This window comes from Euleptes europaea, chromosome 8 (genome assembly GCF_029931775.1).
Source record: "Euleptes europaea isolate rEulEur1 chromosome 8, rEulEur1.hap1, whole genome shotgun sequence".
Taxonomy (NCBI): domain Eukaryota; kingdom Metazoa; phylum Chordata; class Lepidosauria; order Squamata; family Sphaerodactylidae; genus Euleptes; species Euleptes europaea.
In genome coordinates, this window is record NC_079319.1 from 28960993 (window position 1) to 28976920 (window position 15928).

General features: G+C 44.1%; 1 protein-coding gene across 1 annotated transcript in view; it reads right to left on the reverse strand.

Annotated features, from left to right (window-relative positions):
- SLC26A7 (solute carrier family 26 member 7) overlaps positions 1-15928 on the reverse strand; it is an 85914-nt gene that overhangs the window by 23659 nt on the left and 46327 nt on the right. The window contains exons 5-8 of the mRNA XM_056854552.1: positions 13831-13983; positions 9484-9566; positions 4701-4848; positions 3575-3688 (exon numbers count right to left, since the gene is read on the reverse strand). Of these exons, the coding sequence (XP_056710530.1) occupies positions 3575-3688; positions 4701-4848; positions 9484-9566; positions 13831-13983 (498 nt within the window). The remainder of the gene's footprint in view (positions 1-3574; positions 3689-4700; positions 4849-9483; positions 9567-13830; positions 13984-15928) is intronic.

Below are 15928 nucleotides of genomic sequence, written 5' to 3' on the forward strand. Positions count from 1 at the left end.
CATTAATCCCCCATACTAGAAGCAACACAGGATAGGGTTGTCAACCCAGGTACTAGCTGGAGGTCTTCTGCTATTACAACTGATCTCCAGCCGATAGAGTTCAGTTCACCTGGAGAAAAAGGCCGCTTTGGCAATGCAATTTGGGAGAGGAAAAAAACAACAACACCTTTCTTTCCTGATTCAGTTAATGTATCCTAAGAAACTTTCTCCATTCCTGTTCATGCCTAGCAACGTTCAGAGACATTTATTAAGTGAGAGCTGAAATGACTCGCTACTGATTGGATCACAATGTTCAAAATTGTATTCTTTGAATCTGAATCCACAGTAAACATTATTGTAGTGAAAAGCCTACATGTGATAGGATCTGGGAATCAAAACTCTGAGCATGAAATGCAATTGAGAAAGAAGAACATTTCTGCTCCAAACATTCTCAACTGGCTGAATTATTATTGAGTCTCATCCCTTAACATATTATACTTCGGAATTATTCCTCCCAAGGACATGTTCCTCTTAATTGAATAAATTTCTGTGGCTAGCAATCAAGTGTAAACAACACCGAAGTCTGCACTGAAGAAAGCGGATATGTCAGCCTGTACCACAAGCAAGAAAGGGGTGACATAAGGCAAGGACGGTTTTAGCAATTAGTAGATTAACTGAGACTTATCAGAGAGGCCCTCAAAAGTATTAAACATTAAACATGGCTAAGGCGCCAGCATTGTGGGGTGGCAATAGGTACATTTTTCTGAGGCCCAGGGTTCCAGGTAGGGCTGTTGAAAAAAAAATTTCGGTAAAATTCGGATTTGGCAAAATTCAGCTTATTTTGATTCGGGCCGTGCCGAAGTCCGAACTCCCCCACTTCGGATCCCCGAAATTCAGGCAAGATCCGGAGTTCGGGGGGAAATTTGCCCCCCCCCCGCGCTCCTTCAGGGGGCTTCCCTGAAGGCGCGCGGGGGAAAGGTGGAACAGATTTGTGCCTCCCCGCCGGGAGGCGCAGATCTATTTAAAGGCCCCCCCCCGCACACCTTCATGGAAGCCCCGTGAAGGAGTGCAGGGGGGGAACCCCGAATCTGCTGAATTTATTCGCCGAACCCCCGAAGTCGGCAAATTCGGCTCCCCGGTTTCCCACCTTTTTTGAGTTCAGATCCTCCTGAACCGAAAAACAGCTGAATGGGGGGAAATTCGGCTGTTTTTCGGTTCGGGACGAACCGAATCGACAGCCCTAGTTCCAGGTATGCCTGCTTCAGCTCAAGCCCATTACCATGTTATGGTCTATTTCAGATACAAAACAGAGCTTCCAGTGGGTAGCCACATTGGTCTGCAGTAGAAGATAGGGTTTCCAGGTCCCTCTTTGCCACCAGCGGGAGGTTTTTGGGGCGGAGCTTGAGGAGGGCAGGATTTGGGGAAGGGAGGGACTTCAATGCCATTGAGTCCAATTGCCAAAGCGGCCATTTTCTCCAGATGAACTGAACTCTAGCGGCTGGAGATCAGTTGTAATAGCAGGAGATCTCCAACTAGTACCTGGAGGTTGGCAACCCTATCTACCTTAGAGCATGTTTCCTTTCCTTTTATTAAATATATGAGGTCATGAAAGGAAGATTTGCCATGAAAGTAAGCTTGGAATTTCCATGGTGGTATAAATGGGGATTTTCACATCCTATACATTTTGTTACGCATTAGTTGGTTGTATGAGCTCACGCCAATTATTTTTGTATAGTTTTGTATATGAGGTTGTTGTATATGAAATGGGTTCAACACTAACAACACTAAGGCAGCTCAGCGTTATAATATTACGAAGACCAAGAAAATTAAACACTCCTCTCTGACAGTGTCAAAGCCCTTTAACACAGAAGCATAGAAGAAAGTCATTTTTTTAGAACACTCAATAAAGTCATCTGGAGAAAATTAGTGTTTAAAATTGTATACAAACCCACTCTGCCTGTAGTTAAACTACTATCCTTATTTAAAAGAAAGCATTCTCAAAGGAATTGTGAAGTGCTCAAAGGTTAAAGCGTCGGCTACAAATTTGGATTTCAAAGATTGAGTCTGGAACCAGCAAATTAACGTTGCCGTGGCCCATCCCAGCAGCTGTGAGTCTTTGCACCCTGGCAGCACAGTAGGGTTGCCAGGTCCCTCTTGGCCACCGGCGGGGTTTTTTTGAGGCAGAGCCTGAGGAGGGCGTGGTTTGGAGAGGGGAGGGACTTCAATGCCATAGGGTCCAATTGCCAAAGCGGCCATTTTCTCCAGGTGATCTGATCTCTATCCGCTGGAGATCAGTTGAAATAGCAGAAGATCTCCAACTAATACCTGGAAGTTGGCAACCCTAGAGCACAGACATATGCCACTATGACACCATCAGCCAACACTGGATGATGAAGCATGAAATGTGTACAAGTTGGGGTGGGACCAAGACCGGATACAACTCATGAGCCCTGTCAAGTGCATATACAGACAGTAGTTTACTGCACCTCTAGCTGGGCCTGTGGGAACACAGGAAGTAAGAGCAGATAGCTTTTTTCTCACCCACCCCATGACACTCCCAGATTTACTCAGAACACGTGAAACTGCCTTACACTGAGTCAGTCCATGGGTCTATCAAGGTCAGTATTGGCTGGTCAAACTGTCAGTGGCTCTCTTGGGTCTCAGGAAGAGGTTTTTCATACCTGATCCTTTTAACTGGGCAGGGCGGGGACACGGGGGAGCACCACCACAGTGGTTTTTTCAAGTGGTGGTGGGGGTTAGGCACTTGCAGGCAGGAGGTGGGGAGTGTAGTGAAATGTAATCTTAATGAAGGGGCTGGAATAGGGGAGGAGCAACTAAAAGGAAGTTAGAAGGAGACCAAGGAAGAAAGAGAAGCAGGCACTAGAGAGAATTGTTGACCTTTTCTTTGTGTTATAAAAGTTCGATAAATAGCTTGTTATACCAATAACTGAAGTCTCTGGCACTATTAAGACAGGGAGGACATGGGAGCTGTACTGCTGAGTCAAGGCCCACTCCAGAGAGATCAGCAGACAGGGTTGCCAGGTCCCTCTTCCATCTGTGGAGGTTTTTGGGGAGGAGCCTGAGGAGGGGGGGTTGAGGAGGGGAGGGATTTTAATGCCATAGAGTCCAACTGCCAACGCAGTCATTTTCTCCAGGTGAGCCGATCTCTATCGGTTGGAGATCAGTTGTAATAGCAGGAGATCTCCAGCTAGTACCTGGAGGTTGGCAACCCTATCAGCAGATGAGATGCCACGCATATATGAATGGCAAGTATTGGAGTGCTTCTCTCCATGTTATCAGTCCCTTAAGACTGGGGGTGAGGGCGGGAAAAGCCTTGCTGAAAGAGTGCATCATATAGGTGAGTAGATTGAGAAGAGAGGGTGATGACTGCATGGTGAATACCCATATAATTCTCGCCATGGAAATGCTTCTGATAATACCAGGCACACAAACACACAATATGCATTCATGGGATCACATTAAAAGTAGCAGATCCCATACCTCTTCAGGAGCATGTGAAAGGAGCCCCAAGATGGTAAGAGTAAGTTCAGTATTCCCACTACCACCCAGTCTTATGACAACATGACTAGCTTACCTGTGTTTTTGCTCCGGTGCTGTACAAAAGAGCTGTTCGCCCCATGGCCGCCGCACTCGGTATGCAAAAGAAAAACGAGGGAATCACATTGCTGAGACCATGAGCCAAGAACTCCTGAAAAGTGTTTTAAAAAGAACTGGTGTTTTTTTTTCTGTCATGTTAGCATACCTAGCCAGCAAAGCACTTTGCTGTATAATCTTCTGACAATGGAAATAAGATGGCAATTCTAAAAAGAACAACAACAGGACAACAATCTTCCAGCCTGGCATGCCTGCTAACTTGAACATTCCAGCAGATAAAACAGATTTGTCCATGGCTACAAAGTGGGCACAAATTGCACCTCTGTTTTGAACCATAACCAGTGTTTAGGAGCTTTCCGAACTATTGTTCTTTCATACAATGTGCAGTTGTTACACATTTGTTTCAGGAAATCTGGACATCATCCCTCAGGGAAGTGCTTCTGTTGTGGGAATATCACTTTTCAGCATTCAAGTTGAAGTATTCGTCAAGGGGGAAATTCTATGTTTCTCCCAGCAGTGTATTCACTGGTATTACAAATATCATGTGGCGCATGGATGTCCGAGTATCACTGGAACCCACTGGACAACAATGATCACATCCTTAGTGAGATGTATAACACATGCCCTTCCCTCAGTGCTGCATCCCTTTGTGGTTTTCAATTTTTTTCTTTAAAAAATTTTCGTTTCAAGTTTGCAGGCTCCTTTGCAGAACCAAACTAGTGCCCGAGTGCTCACGTGGCCTTTTCTCAGTGACAGATCAAAACGACCTCATTCCCTGTCATATTTGTACCGCAACAGAATTCAGACTCAGTCATCACCACAAACAACTGCCAAATGCTTTGTAGAATTAAAAAAAAAATCTTCACCTAGCAAGGAAGACTTCTATAAGAGGTCATTATTCAAACAGCAGCAGGGAGGTCATTCTATAGTTGAGGTACCACCACCAAAGAGGCCCTGCCCTTTGCAACTACCTATCTCGTACCTGAGAACAGGGTCACATGGAACACGGCCTCCGATACTGGGGCAGTCATAGTCCATTTTGGACCTCTTAGCAAGGTTATTTCCCTGCCTCCCCCCACCCACTACTTGGGGATGTGAATTTTTACCTGGTTGTCATCCACAGAGTAGTTGAACTTTTTAGCAGAGCCCTGTGCCAGGGCTAGGGATGCTACATAGCCAACTAACGCCACTCCAAATGCTTCCGTAACTACTTCAGGGAGGATATTCATAGGTGGAGGCCTTGGGGGTGATATACTGTAAAAGGAAGTACAATACAAGCCTATGTGATGGTGGATGGTATGCATTAGAATTAGAAGGCAAGTGAGCCTGTAGCGACGAAGTTTCACTGTCCTAAAACTTAACATACTACTGCATTAAATGTGGATGTGAAATGTATACTTTACGTTTGTTTTCATTTTGAAGATTATCGACTACATTTTTTCCAACTGAGAAACGGAGGCATGGGCAAATAAGAAGAAGGGTCTCCGATGTGCTGGAGACTGCGCCAGGGACATGCCCATCTGCACACAAATCCACACTCCTGAAGCTGGATCAGTTAGCCACTTGTGATAGGGGAAAGCATTCTTCAGCTTAGGCTTCTGTCTCCTTCTTACCACAAAAAGGATGTGAATCTACCTCAATAAAAGTAGTTTTTTTGCAATATACTTGCCTGAAATGTATTTGTGGTGCTTGATTCCACGTTTTCCTGACTGCAACTCTGCTATATTAATTAGTGGATGTCTCCAATACAGTGAAATGCAGCCCCGAGTCTCTCAAATCTTTATGAGGGCCTGTTGGCCTACCTTCCTCTACAGGATTTTGTGAGGAATACTGAGCCAATACATGATCAGTGCACAGGGAACTTTTTAGATAGTGTTATATAAATAGCATTGTTATTTATCCTCCCCTTCATGATGATTCAAGAGCTCAGTCAAGTTGTGGCCTGATATCCTAGAGCATTTTTGTTGGACATACCAGTTGGATTGCCAGTCATGACGTGACAACCAGTGGGAGTCCTGGAGGGGGGCAGGAATATGGAGAGTACCATTGGGTAATAGCATAATTTTACTTCCAGGGGAAACCCAAAAGTGATTATCACACCTCTCTACGAATCTCCAGAAACTCTATGGCAAAACCAAACAAATTCTGATGATGCCTAGAGTGGACTGACATTACTTCCAGGTTTCCCCCGAAAGTGACATAACTCTTGTCGAAGGCTTTCACGGTCAGAGTTCATTGGTTCTTGTAGGTTATCCGGGCTGTGTAACCGTGGTCTTGGAATTTTCTTTCCTGACGTTTCGCCAGCAACTGTGGCAGGCATCTTCAGAGGATTAACACTGAAGGACAGTGTCTCTCAGTGTCAAGTGTGTAGGAAGAGTAATATATAGTCAGAAAGGGGTTGGGTTTGAGCTGAGTACTGTCCTGCAAAAGTAATGCGCTAATCATTGTCCTGTAAGTATCAAGATAATGTGCTAATGAGGGTATGGTATGTTAATATGGAACCATTGTATCCTGAATTGATCTGTTAATGTGTGTAATCCAAGGCTAATCTGCATGGCTATTGTTGACTGTTGCCTTTGTTAGTCTGGAGGTTTTCAGAACAGGAAGCCAAGCCTTATTCATTCTTAAACTCTCCTCTTTTCTGTTAAAGTTGTGCTGATGTTTATGAATTTCAATGGCTTCTCTGTGCAATCTGACAAAAGTTGGTAGAATTGTCCAGTCTTTCAGTGTCTTGGAATAAGACCCTGTGTCCTGTTTGTGTCAGTCCATGTTCAGCCACTGCTGATTTCTCAGGTTGGCCAAGTCTGCAGTATCTTTTATGTTCTTTTATCCTTGTTTGTATGCTGCGTTTTGTGGTCCCGATGTAAACTTCTCCACAGCTGCAAGGTATACGATATACTCCTGCAGAGGTGAGGGGGTCTCTTTTGTCTTTTGCTGATCGTAGCATTTGTTGTATTTTCTTGGTGGGTTTAAACACTGTTTGTAGGTTATGTTTTTTCAAAAGTTTCTCCATCCTATCAGTGACTCCTTTAATAAATGGCAGGAATACCTTTCCTATGGGAGACTGTTTTTCCTGAGTTTTCTGATTTTTGTTTGGTTTAATGGCCCTTCTGATTTCATTCTTGGAGTAGCCGTTTGCTTAGCAGTGCGTGATTTAGATGATTAGTTTCTTCCTTGAGAAACTGTGGTTCACAGATCCGTCTTGCACGGTCCATTAATGTTTTGATTATTCCTCTTTTCTGTCGGGGGTGGTGGTTGGAGTTTTTGTGTAAGTAGCGATCTGTGTGAGTTGGTTTCCGGTAGACCTTGTGACCTAACTATATATTACTCTTCCTACACACTTGACACTGAGAGACACTGTCCTTCAGTGTTAATCCTCTGAAGATGCCTGCCACAGTTGCTGGCGAAACGTCAGGAAAGAAAATTCCAAGACCACGGTTACACAGCCCGGATAACCTACAAGAACCAATGACATAACTCTGTTGCCCTTTTTTTAAAGATTATTTTTTAAAGATTATTTTGCTCCCTCAGGCCACAACAGCAACAGTGGGAAAATGACAGCCCTACACAACCAGTTACTGCTCAGAAACTTCTTGGTTCTATGACAAGTCTAGAGAATACAAGCCGGATCCACACTCAACGTTTTTTGGATTCTGACCATTGACAGAAATTATGGCATATGTATCCTAGGCTGAAGAAAGGCAGTTGTTTTTGACAGAGGTAGTATAAGGAAAGCATTTTTATCCTTGGTCTGCAATGGCACTTATTCCATCCTTGCATCTCTTCACGGGTTTTTCAGGTTTCTGTAGCCCTACATAAATGCACAAGACCTTTCAAAAAATGTGATACAAAAGGAATGAGTGTGAACGTCATGGGAAATATATCCTCAGCCACAGCATCTCCAACTCTGTTTAAAATAGTTATCCATCTTGTGTACTTATAGAAAGACAATGTGCATTGTCTTGATTCTCCATACTTTCTTCATTAGCCAAAGCTAGACTTTGATTCTCAGTACTGTTGTTGTTGTTGTTGTTAGGTAGGGAAGCAACAGCAAGGCACCCCTCTATTGTGCCAGGAACCAGTTCTAGTTGACATCTTACAATTGTCGTCTCTGAAACTTTTAGAGGGAAGCGAGCCAGCCAGATCCTCCCTTCTCATCTGTATTTTGTAACTGGCATTTAAAGGCTGTTATATACACAAGTGCTGTCAAGTAGCAACTGACTTATAGTGATCCCAGCAAGGGGATTTAATGGCAAGTGAGGAGCAGAGGTGTTTTGTCATTACCATCCACTGTAGAACCTTCTTTGGTGGTCTCCTATCCAAGTACTAACTCTTCTTATCTTCTGAGATCTGACAAGGTTATACCATCCTGCCTTCCCTCCCTCAAGGGTTTATAGCCAAAATATAAGGAAAGTACAACTAACAAATAAATAAAGCCAGCGTAGTATAGTACTTAGAGTGCTGGTCCACTTTCAAATCCCCCTTGCTGTGAAACTCACTGGGTGACCTCTGATCAGTCATCCTCTCTCAGCTTAACCTGCCTCACAGGTTAAGGGGAGGGGAGAATCACGTATACCACCCTTAGCTCTTTGGAGGAAAAATGGGATAAAAATATAATAAATAAACTACCTATTTGTAGTAGTAACAGTAATATCACATTCAGTGTCACAGACACCCTACACTCGGGAAAAATAATAAAGGGGAATGTGTTTCACCATCATCTAGTGTACTTGTACATCAAATTAAAAATAAAAATAAATGTGTCGATTAAAGCAACTTCACCTTATCAACTGAGTCACAGTTTGAAACCAAAGCAAAGGAAAAAAGAGACTCCCATTTCTAATGGGATTATATAATTTTAGAACAGTGCACTGATCCCTTGGCCTTTTATCAATTAAGGGTATGCATTTAACCACTGTACAACAGCAGCATAAAAGGCCTTTTAAGGATAACCTTGAAAAAGTGTAGAAAAAATGGACCTACCTACAGCTATTTCGAAAGATACTAGCTCTGGCCTTTTGCTAGTACAGCAAAGTGCATAATTTTAGACGCTGTGTGACTCTTGATTCTTATTCTACAAAATAATATTTAAAAGCAGAGGTCAAGGAAATGCCTTTTTCAGTCAGCCCAAACATTGTTATTTTCCCTCTCCAGTGTGGTTTTCATCACCTGTATCAATTCACTGTGAATCATTCTATTTCATTGAAGAAGAAGAAGAAGAAGAAGAAGAAGAAGAAGAAGAAGAAGAAGAAGAAGAAGAAGAAGAAGAAGAAGAGTTGGTTTTTATATGCCAACTTTCTCTCCCACTTAAGGAAGAATCAAATAGGCTTACAATCACCTTTCCTTCCCCAAAACAGACACCCTATGAGGTAGGTGGGGCTGAGAGAGCTCTAACAGAGCTGTGACTAGCCCAAGGTCACCCAGCTGACTTTGTGTGGAGGAGTGAAGAATCAAACCCAGTTCTCCAGATTAAAGTCCAGTGCTCCAAACCACCGCTCTTAACCACTATACCACACTGGCTCTCCACACTGGCTCTTTCTGAAATGGTTCAGAAAGTTGTTTTGGTAAAGGGGTACAAACTGCAAATGTTACTATTGTGTCCCGTCTCTTGCCGTAAGTATGCTCATACAATAGAATTTCTGCATGGTTTGACATGTCATGTTTAAATGCTTATGCTTTGTATCAGGTTTATTTCAGCTCTGTTTGAAATTTTTACTTGTTTTCATATTTCTGCAGCCCAAGCCCCATTGCACTGTTTATCAGATGACACATCCTGTTGATTGTATTTGGCATACACTATGTAATCTGCCTTGAGAGTAAGAAAGGTGGACTATAAATAATGTAAATTTAAAAATTAATATACACATAAGCATATAAAGAACACATTACCCTTTTGGAATATGTCCCACAACTTCCAGGCCATAGTTCAACTCCATATCACCATAGTAGCAAGCAACAGAGGTTGCTATTATCTGTGAGTCAAGTAACAACAAAAAGTTAACATCCTGGAGGGGGGATCATATGTAATAATACCAAGAGTATTCTTGCTTTGGCACTAACTCTCCTACTTTCACTGTGGGGGAGAAACGTACACATGTAATAGAATCAGTCATGACGTGTGTTACAGAAGTGAAATTTTTTTTAGCCAATCTCCAGGTGGGGCCTGGAGATCTCCCAGAATCAGAATTGATCTTCAGATTACTGAGATTAGTTCCTCAGGAGAAGATGGCTGGTTTGGAGGGTGCCACCATGCGGTTTGCCTGCTTATACTTATTATTTGACAACTCCTCATCTTTCTAGAGCCTTCTGTTTAGCTAGACCAGGGGTCGGCAAACTCATTAGTCAAAAGAGCCAAATAGCAACAGTACAATGATTGAGATTTCTTTTGAGAGCCAAATTTCTTAAACTTAAACTATATAGGTAGGTACACTGTTTATTAACTTAATAAACTTTCATTAAAGTTTTAAGTCTTAATTAAAATATAGGTACACCGAATAAAACTTGATATCATACTTAATAGTGATCTTATTTATTGATAAAAATTAAATTGTAAGTCCCTGCCATTTCCCCCTCCCTGCCTGGAGTCCTCGTTTGGAGGCCTGGTCTACCGCCATAAAAGCCTATTGGTAGACCTGGCCTCCGGCTGAGTCCCACTGGGAGGCCATTGGCTTTCTTGGCAGTAGACCTGGCCTCCGGAGGCCCATAGAAGCCAATTGGTAGACCTGGCCTCTGAAGGGGGACTTTTCCCCCTCCTCGGAGTCCAAGTCTACCGCCAAGAAAGCCAGTGGGTAGACATGGCCTCCCAATAGGACTCAGCCGGAGGCCAGGTCTACCAAAGGAAGCCCACCCCGCCCAACAGCTGATAGGTGGGCGGGGGGGCAGGACCCGCCGAGCCGCCCACCCAGCAATCGCGCGGCTAGAGGGGAGGGGAGCCTTTAGCCTCCCAACCATTGAGGGTAAGGGAAAGGGGGACCTGGCCATTCTCCACGAAGGGGGGGGGGAGAGACAGCGCGCCTGCTCGCCTGCTCTTTCGCACTCGCTCTCTCTCTCTCTCTCAGGCACGCCGGCTCCACAGCCCGGCTGCCGGCGCGAGCAGGCACGAGAGCAGGAGCTCCGAACCAAGTTCGGAGAGTGGCACTCAACGGGCCAAAGAGCTGCATGTGGCTCGGGAGCCGCAGTTTGCAGACCCCTGAGCTAGACTGAATGCTAACCCCTCTATGGTTATGCAGGGCAGAATTTTGAATATACCATATCCAGACAGGACCTGTCCTTGCTCTTCTGGCTCTATCCATTCATTAGCTCATGCCCTCTTGGAATGCCGCTTTTACAAGGAACTTCGATCACATTATATCTCTCCCCTTTTAATATATAAATCTAATGTCTCTGTGTCTGACATAATGCCTTTTTTACTAAGTGACAGGGATCCCAAGGCTACATTGTCAGAGACAAGATTTGTCTCAGTCTTTATATCCCTCAAACATTAGGTATATGCTGCTCAAGATCAATGGATCAAGGAGCTTCTAAGGGATAAAAGGAACGGAAAGGTTTGGAGGGTGGACTCTGTGGCATCATATCCCACAGAGGTCCCTCCCCTCCCCAAGCTCTACCTTTAATAGGCTCCACCCCCAAATCACCAGTTATTTGCCAACCCAGAGTTAGCAATCCTATTTAGCACTCAGGGGGCTGCTTCCGAAGGCCTAACTATATATTGTATGGTTTATGAATCCACCCCAGGTCCTGTCAAGTAGACAGATGCTGGGAGTAGTTACCTGTTGAAACTTAAATTTCCAGGTCCCTGTGGGGCCGATTCAAATCAGGACCATGGCTAGGGTTGGCAACTATGTGTTGGGAAATATCTGGTGATCTTTGGGGTGGAAAGGCTTGAGCCCCTCTTCCTAGACTCATAAATAGTATAACATGTAGTTCTGCCCTGAGGTTAGGGGTTCCCTAAACCCAAATATACAGACGAAAAAATGGCAAAGGAAATATGTGCAACCATTATAGGTATGCTTTTGAAAAGGGTCACTTTGCAAGAACTGGGGCTGGGGCTCAGTGGTAGAGCATCTGCTTGGCATGCAGGAGGTCCCAGGTTCAATCCCCGGCATCTCCAGTTAAAGGGACTAGACAGGTAGGTGATGGGAACCCTGCCTGAGACCCTGGAGAGCTGCTGCCGGTCTGAGTAGACAATGTTGACTTTGATGGACCAAAGATTTCTACTAATTTCTACTGATTCAGTAGAAAGCAGCTTCATGTGTTCAAGCCATTTGAGTATTTTAACTTCCCCCATTCCTCCCTCCATTTAATCATGTACACATATTCAACTGTGATTGGGTAGCATTTGATTCATTCCATGATAGACTTCAGTAGTCTCCCTACATTATGGCCTTTTATGCAGCAACGTTTCCCCGCAGTCACCCTCACAGACTGCTTCAGGGTTTCCTTTTGATTATGCATGTCTTATCCACCTGTCAGAGGCTGCTTCGCTCTCCCCATGCATTTTGCCCACATTTTCCAGATTCTGGCTAAAACAGCCCCAAAGCAGTCAGCGGGGGTGACCAAGACGAAACGTCCCTGTATAAAAGGCCTTATGACTATTTCCAATAGCTCAGATACAGAGAAACCAGACTTCAAATATAGCTGGATTTCAAGATGGAGAGTATGCGTGGGTTCTGCAAGACTCAAGTTATGATAGGTGAGGTGGTCAAAATGAAGAATGGAAAACGTGCCAAGACCTTTCCTCCAGTATGATGCACAGACAAAAAATCCCAACACCATCATCTGTGCAGCAGTTTTATCAGTCTAGAAATGACATGACTCAGGGTTTTTTAAATAGAAGAGGCAAGAATTAGAAAAGCACATCCTGGCTGCTTGTCAATGATCATGAACAAAAGTGGAGTATGCATTTGGACTCCATGGGAGCTATAGAGGAATTGAACACATGAATACATGAAGCTGCCTTATACTGAATTAGACCCTTGGTCCATCAAAGTCAGTATTGTCTACTCAGACCGGCAGTGGCTCTCCAGGGTCTCAGGCAGAGGTCTTTCACATCACCTACGGTACTTGCCTAGTCCTTTTAACTGGAGGTGCCGGGAATTGAACCTGGGACCTTCTGCATGCCAAGCAGATGCTCTGCAAACTGAGCCACAGCCCCTCCTGCCCATTCACGTGGTACCCAAAAGCATAGAAAGACGGTACACAAATATTTACATCAACAACTTCCTTGATATATAACAAATGGCAAACAGTTTTTGTCTGATACATACACATTCCGATATAGGCCTTTTATGCAGGGATGTTTCCCTGCGGTCACTCCCGCCGACTGCTTCAGGGCTCCCTTTGGATTATGCATGCCTTTTCCACCCACTTTTCCCCCGGGCTGTTTTAGCCAGAATCTGGAAAACGAGGGCAAAATAACCGAGGAGGAGACCGCTGATGGGCGGGAAAGGCATGCATAATCAAAAGGAAGCCCCGAAGCAGTCAGCAGGGGTGACCGCGGGGAAACATCCCTGCATAAAAGGTCACAGAGTACCTAATGTGGGTTCAAGAATATTATGTGCCTGCACAGGTGCCTTATTTATTTCATTGAAGGGCGAAAACGCATGGTCTCTTTAGCCTCCTTTATTCCCTGTTGCAGCCAGGATTGAACGCATGCGTTTTGCCAAACGTGAGTTCGATCCTGGCTGAATCCTGGCTAAAACGGAATAAAGGAGGCTAAAGCGACCATGCGTTTTTGCCCGAAGACGCCCAGTCTTTCTACTCACAACCATGGAACCATGGAACTTAATGAAGAAACATTTGCACGTGAGAAGCCACAGGTTTTGTGCTTGTAAGAGACCTCTGCACAGAGGACACACTATGCATTTACAGTGTACATACAGAGCATTTTTTGATAGAAAGGGATTAGATTAATGGATCTAAAACCAAATCAGCTGAAGCATCATAATACTGGAAAGCTACAATTAATGGGTATAAATCATGTATTATAAACCTCAGAAATAAGGACATTCCATTGCCTTTCTGCTTCGTGCAGTACTCTTCTAAGTCAAATTGATCTAACTCAAATTCTTGAATCGTTTTTTTCTGAGAAGCAGGACACCGACATTTCTCCAAGATGTTCAAACTAATGTCTGAACTGTACAACTATACAGATTAGCTTGGCACCAAATAAGTGGGAGCCATCACCTGCTCCAGCAGATTAACTAATGTAAAACAGCACTTAATTTTAATACTTACCAATACGAAATCAATGGGAAGAACCACTTTGATTTTTCCTTTAAATTTTTCATTCAGCTCTTTAACAAGAACAAGTAGCACAATGCTCAGCACAGACAGCAGCAAAGCTTCCAGCTGAATGGATTTGATGTTTTCAAAGATGTAGGCATAAATCTATAATGATTATTTTTTTAAAAAGACAGAATATCAGCCATAAACAAGAAATGCTTAATGTTTAATCCCAAGTGCTCTAAACAGTTACAACTTGGGAACCAATTCATGAATATAAAATACATACGTATTGGCATTATATATGAACAAGGGGGAACCCACAAGAAACTTGCGGGGGAGCATTGCCCCATCCTTGCTTCCTTCCCTCTGCCCCCCTTCTCTGTCAAAGTTCTCTCTCTCTCTTTCTGCCCCACTCCTTATCTATCTATCTGTCTGTCTGCCTGCCTGCCTGCCTGTCTGTCTGTCTATCTATCTTATCTATCTTCCCTCACCCAACTTCGCTCCCCATGTCAGTCCATATCAATATTCCCACCATTCCCTTCTCTAGCAATCTTTTCTTAGGTAGGAACGCACACAGGTGGATGAATGGCAAGAGAGGCATGAGAGAGGCTTGGTGGGGTGCATAAGGGGAGCTCTGGGGACTGCCTGCCCAGGGCCTCCCAAAACCTGGAACCAGCGCTGAGGGGAACTTTCCAGACCCTTATGTATTTCTTCCAGAGCCTGGAGAACATTCCCTGAACGTGTCCATGCAGGAAAAGTCCATATGTGTGGTGGGGTGGGCAAGACTCAGGAATTGAGAGAATTCTGGATTTGGGTGACAGACGAAGTTATTGCACACATCTGTCAAAAGAACAGGGATACAGCTCACGGTTTTAAGTTATCTCGTTCATGCTTGGTTTGAAAAAAAATGGTAGATGACTCATACTTTTGGAAGGGTGGGCAACGAAACCACAACCTCTACCCACACGCTGCCCTTATATAATCAAACAATGAAGATGTTATACTAGATGGTTTGGGATTTGGCAGCGAGAACATCATGGCTGCCCAGAACTGTGTGTTGAAGAGAGCATGTGGCTTTGGCTCAGAGCCCCGCCAGGAGCTGTGATTGACTAGGAGAAAAGACAGGAACTTGGACCACCTTGCCAGAATGTCAGCAAAGTCATCCATGGCTCAGAAGCTACCAAAAGGGAGATCCAAAGAGCGACTAGTAAGCAAAAAAGGAAAAGCTGGAGAAAATCCCACCATCAAATATTTAAAGATGACATACTCAACGAATTGCAAGTTTATTCCAAACATCTGGCTTCTGTTGAGGATAGACCACATTTGCCAGTCCATCTGGAGCAACTGGGTTTTTAGGCTTTACTAAGAGTAATTGAGTAATGGAGCGTAATTAGGGCACTTACAGACAATAATTTTTATGAGTTATCATCACCCGTTTTGTTGCTGTTTGCTAGCATTTTTCACATAGCAATACAGATGGAATTTATTTATCGACTTCATTTTATACCCCTCCTTTTTCCCCGATGGGAACGCAAAGTGGCTTAAGTTGGGCTCTTCTCCCCCATTTTATCAACACTATGAGATGTGTTAGTCTGAGAGCGTGTGACTGTCCCAAGGTCACCTACCACGCTTCCATGGCACAATGGGGATTAAAACCTGGGTCTCCCAGATCCTGTCTGAAACTCTAACTGCTTATACCACACTGGCTAGCAGCACTTGTGCTAACTAGTATCATTCCTGTGAAATACTTTTTCCTCACTTCCTGGGTAATGCTACTGTCACCTGCCATGCTGTGTGTGTATATGTGTGCGCGTATGTAGGAGCCACGTGGCCACAGTTTGAGAAATTTTCCATAAAAGAAGAACAAAAAGAGTTGGTTTTTATATGCCAACTTTCTCTACCTTTTTAAGGAGAATCAAACCTGCTTACCATCTTTTTCCCTTCCTCTCCCCACAACAGGCACCTTGTGAGGCAGGTGGGGCTGAGAGAGTTCAGAGAGAACCGTGACTAGCCCAAGGTCACCCAGCTGGCTTCATGTGTAGGAGTGGGGAAACCAGAGTCTGCTGCTAATGTGGATGAGTGGGAAATCAAAAAGAATAGATGGATG